The sequence below is a fragment of the Chanos chanos genome, chromosome 13 (genome assembly GCF_902362185.1).
Source record: "Chanos chanos chromosome 13, fChaCha1.1, whole genome shotgun sequence".
Taxonomy (NCBI): domain Eukaryota; kingdom Metazoa; phylum Chordata; class Actinopteri; order Gonorynchiformes; family Chanidae; genus Chanos; species Chanos chanos.
Genome location: NC_044507.1, coordinates 19,901,181 through 19,906,278, shown reverse-complemented (window position 1 = coordinate 19,906,278; position 5,098 = coordinate 19,901,181). Strand labels below are relative to the sequence as shown.

At 42.2% G+C, this 5,098-nt stretch overlaps 1 protein-coding gene across 1 annotated transcript; it reads right to left on the bottom strand.

Moving 5' to 3' along the window:
- Nucleotides 1–233: 233 nt before the first annotated feature.
- actb2 (actin, beta 2) lies at nt 234–4,144 on the bottom strand. Its single transcript, XM_030789841.1, has 6 exons — nt 4,056–4,144; nt 2,514–2,643; nt 2,134–2,373; nt 1,347–1,785; nt 1,073–1,254; nt 234–958 (listed from the first exon to the last, which is right to left on the bottom strand). The coding sequence occupies exons 2-6, from the start codon at nt 2,634–2,636 to the stop codon at nt 815–817; spliced, it is 1,128 nt and encodes a 375-aa protein (XP_030645701.1). The 5' UTR covers nt 2,637–2,643; nt 4,056–4,144; the 3' UTR covers nt 234–814.
- Nucleotides 4,145–5,098: the final 954 nt, after the last annotated feature.

Below are 5,098 nucleotides of genomic sequence, written 5' to 3'. Positions count from 1 at the left end.
GTGCTTCCCCACCCCATAATAACACTTTTCACAAGGGTAAAGTGTGTACTGCTCATATGAAAGTTTGCTTCAAGTAGATTCTTCAGTTTCTGCTCTTCAAACAAATGAACATGTTGTATGGTGTTAGATGGTTTCTGACAAATCTAGACTCCAATAAACTACCTACAATTACTTTTTACAACCTCACTAATCTTCCACTACTGCAGAGTCAAATGAGGAGAAGGAAAGCAGGATGTCTTACACATGTGCACTTTATTGGAATTGAATTAGTCAGTGTACAGGTTGGCCCCACCAAATGTCTGGCACCGCCACATTCCATACAACTTACATATGCCCTGGGGGAAATGGAAACCTTTACGTTTTGAATAAAGGTCAAGCTTTGTTTTTCATAACACAAAAAGAAAAAAAAAAATTTAAACAGGACCAAGATTTTTAAGGCTGAAAGTACAAAAACCCAGACATTGTTTTCTGTTACATAATTTACATACAAGCAATACTACAATGTTAAGTATGCTCCCAATTACTGGGCAGCCTTCATAGAGGCAAATAAGTTTCTGAACAATGCATTTAACAAACATTTGGAATGACTAAAAAGGAAAAAAAAAAAAAAAAAAAAAAAAATGTACATTTTAAGTCCTCAGATGCATTGTAGAACTTCGGGGATGCTTATTTGCCAAAAAAACATTGCCGTCACCTTCACCGTTCCAGTTTTTAGATCCTGAGTCAAGCGCCAAAATAACAAAAGCCATGCCAATGTTGTCGTTTCAGGTTTTTCTCTGCGCAGTTGAGTCGGCGTGAAGTGGTAACAGTCTGTTTAGAAGCATTTGCGGTGGACAATGGAAGGTCCAGACTCATCATACTCCTGCTTGCTGATCCACATCTGCTGGAAGGTGGACAGGGAAGCCAGGATGGAGCCTCCGATCCAGACAGAGTATTTACGCTCAGGTGGGGCAATGATCTGTAGAAGCACAGAAGGCAAAAAGTCAGCCAGGCCAAACAGGTATGCACATTGATGGGATTGTGTGGTACAACCAATGGCAAAGATGCAGACAATCAATCTACACAAACCCACCTTGATTTTCATTGTGCTAGGGGCCAGGGATGTGATCTCCTTCTGCATTCTGTCTGCAATGCCAGGGTACATGGTGGTACCACCAGACAATACAGTGTTGGCATACAGGTCCTTACGGATGTCGACATCACACTTCATGATGGAGTTGAAGGTGGTCTCGTGAATACCGCAAGATTCCATACCTGAGGAATAAGGTGACCATTAGATATTCAAGGCCTACAGGAATACCTGTGCAAACACACACATCAGTATTAGTCCTGGTGGGACAACTTACCCAGGAAGGATGGCTGGAACAGGGCCTCGGGGCATCTGAACCTCTCGTTGCCAATGGTGATGACCTGTCCGTCAGGCAGCTCATAGCTCTTCTCCAGGGATGAGGAGGAAGCAGCAGTGCCCATCTCCTGCTCGAAGTCAAGGGCCACATAGCAGAGCTTCTCCTTGATGTCACGGACAATTTCCCTCTCGGCTGTGGTGGTGAAGCTGTAGCCTCTCTCGGTCAGGATCTTCATGAGGTAGTCAGTCAGGTCACGGCCAGCCAGGTCCAGACGGAGGATGGCATGGGGGAGGGCATAACCTTCATAGATGGGCACGGTGTGGGTCACACCATCACCAGAGTCCATCACGATACCAGTGGTACGACCAGAGGCGTACAGGGACAGCACGGCCTGGATGGCAACGTACATGGCTGGGGTGTTGAAGGTCTCAAACATGATCTGTAAAAAGAGAAGACAGAAGTTAATCCATGTCCTTTAAAGTAAATATAGGTAAACAAAATCAATCCATGCAGTTAAGTTATTAGTTGAGATCAGAGGTATGCTATGGAAAATCAGAGTGCATGAAGGGTGGAGGAGAAAAGGACAAAACACAGCAACAGAAGTGCAGAAAAGCAAACAGGCACAGAAAGGAAAGAATAACCTTCTACTTCCAGCAAAAGATGAGGAACTCAGGAGTTCAGAAGAGAAAGCCTGGAGAAATTTGAATGAAGATGAATGGGAGAAACAGGAACTAAAACGTAGTTTAACAGAAAAGGGAAGAAGAAAAAAAAATCTTTGCCAACCAACCTGAGTCATCTTTTCCCTGTTGGCTTTGGGGTTCAGAGGGGCTTCAGTGAGCAGGACGGGGTGCTCCTCGGGGGCAACACGCAGCTCGTTGTAGAAGGTGTGATGCCAGATCTTCTCCATGTCATCCCAGTTGGTGACAATACCGTGCTCAATGGGGTACTTCAGAGTCAGGATACCCCTCTTGCTCTGAGCCTCATCACCAACATAGCTGTCCTTCTGTCCCATGCCAACCATCACACCCTGTACCACACATGGAAATGGAAAAAGAAATTAGACTAAGACAAAGAGACAGACTCAGTTCATAACTGAAGACAACTTGTTTAATAACTAAAGAGAACTAACTAAAGTTCTAAACTAACTAACTAAAAACAAAAACTCACCTGATGTCTTGGGCGACCCACAATGGATGGGAAGACAGCCCTAGGAGCATCATCTCCAGCGAATCCGGCTTTGCACATACCGGATCCGTTGTCAACCACCAGTGCGGCAATTTCATCTTCCATGGCTGAACTGTGGAAAGAAAAAAAAAAGGCAGTTGGCATCAGTACAGTGCAAGTGTCGCAATACTCTAGCAAACATGTGACCGCCCTAGCCAGACTCACTTCCTGTTTCATGGTGCATTATACACTTTAGCCACTAGGTGGAGTCGGAGCTGAACAATGTACTAGGGAGATACGCGAGACAAAGGAAGTGCCTCTGCATTCTCTCATTATTACCATAAAAGGCAATGGTTTGAGCAGCTTTGCGGCTGCCGGTGGTGTGGCATTCAGCCAGGGTGGAAGGGTTCAGTAAAAGGAACAGATTTCGACATTCATCATGAACAGGGCCACTCCCTGAATTCTACAAATGAAGTTTTACACCCCCTATCCCTATGCACTTCCCCCTTTAAGCACTTGAAGAAATTCGACAAGTAATCGGCCAATACTACTGCGTCACTGAACCAGAATTTTACACCAATCAAACCACCCAACGCCCATCCATTCCAGTGTTAATTACCCTTCAATTCAACGCCTGTCACCACATTCATTTTTTACAGGGACAATTAAAGGGAATTCCATCATTTCTCAAGCAGCTTCTACTATTTTATTATGCTTGCCCTTTTTTAATTCTGGGTGTGAAGTTATTATTTCACATATTTTCTTATTAAAAGAAAAACAGCTCATTTTAGGTCAGTAATTAATAGAGACATCAATTCAAGCCATGGGTGACGTTAGCCATAACGGGAAATTTCCCTTTAGCACCATGTTACGTTAAGTTGGATGATCTAATTTCCTTCACACAAGTCCAAAATATTTCAGTTGGTCTGATGTTTCGCCTATGCTTCAACTTCCTTAATTGTAAACGGTGATATCTTTGCATGAGGAAACCTGAAGGACAACTGGTTAGCCAAAGCCGGCTAGCCTGCTAAGTAGGTCACACCCAGCTGCAGCAAAGGCACAAAGAACTTCCCGTAGGGAGACCCGCAAATTCTGCAACTAGCCATTTTACCCAACTTTCTAGTCAACATAAAAATCAAGATAATACATTCAAATGGTTAAAGCATCTGAATCTCAATTTATTTCTGTCATTCAGCATCAGCAAGTGCAGAGCATAGGGCTCTCACGTGCTAACGTTCTGCTCCTTAACGTCTCTATGTCCGAATTGCCTTGCCCGCCTAGTACCCGGCTCAGCAAACGACAGGTTCCTGCCATCAAGCTTCAGTAATTGTCAGTTCTTAACCACTAATAATCATGATCGTATACAAATAGGAATTACTTTTAATTCCACAAGCCGAATTAACAGTAAGGAAAGGAACAAAAGATCTCATAAATCTGACAGATCTTCAATGCAATACTGACAATAAAATCATATCGAATGAATTATTTTAAAATGCATATCATATATCTGTACTCTTGCACGCATTATTAGACAAAGCAACTTACCTTAGTTTTAGGGGTTTGTCGACTTAAGAAAATGTGTTACTGGCTGATGATATTCCGCACTAGCTGCGTGTGGAGGAGCTCAAAGTGGCGTAAGAATGGTTGAGAGCTTATTTTATACGCAGTTGTATGCCCGGCTCTAGCCATAAAAGGTAAACTTTCGGAGCTAAGCATTCTGATTGGTCCAGCGTCACACACCCGGCTGTCGCGTGCACATTGCTACACTAGCTTGCAACTTGAGAGAAGGGGGAAGCAGGTTTAGAAAGCAGGGAATGTAAGAGGCCTAGCTAACTCTGATGAAATTTGCCTTGCAGTTTTATTTACTGATCTGTTACATCGAGTAATTGATCAGTTGAATCGAGTAACTTTTAATTTTATTTTCTCATAAACAACCAACACAGTGTCCTGTATTCACTGTTGGAGAAATAATATGCTCCCTAATTATTTCTCCAACATCACATTTCTCACTGTTGGAAATGAGATAACAAACTAGCCACCTACCCACACTTTTGTTCTGTGATATTTAGTGTCAGTTAGATGTTAAGTCCAAAATGTTGCAAGTGATACTAACACTATCATTCACAAATGGTACACCTTAATATTTTCAGAACAACAGAATGAAAAACTGGACTTAATAAAAGATTCCCCTGTTCAGTGTTCTCTATTAGTCCAGTAGAGAGGCCAGAGCTAATAAGGAATAATAATATATATATATATTTTTTTTTAGTTTGATGGAATATACTGGTTCTGATGATGTGTTTGTTTATCTCTCCCCTCTCTTGTCAAATATCCCATAAGTTTTTCAACCAAATATTCAGAGCGTCTCTGAGCCCATTGCTTTGGGCCTTGACCCAGACCTGCCAGAAGATGTTACCTGTCACTTTTTACAACTAACAGTGTTAACACAAACCATGTATACAATGCTTACTTGATTGAAGGTGCTGAAATGACACTAATTTATTTACTTGAAATCGCTGAGATGACACTAATTTACTATGAACAGTTGTAATGGATGCATTATTCATGGCAGGAAGTTACAGGTATTT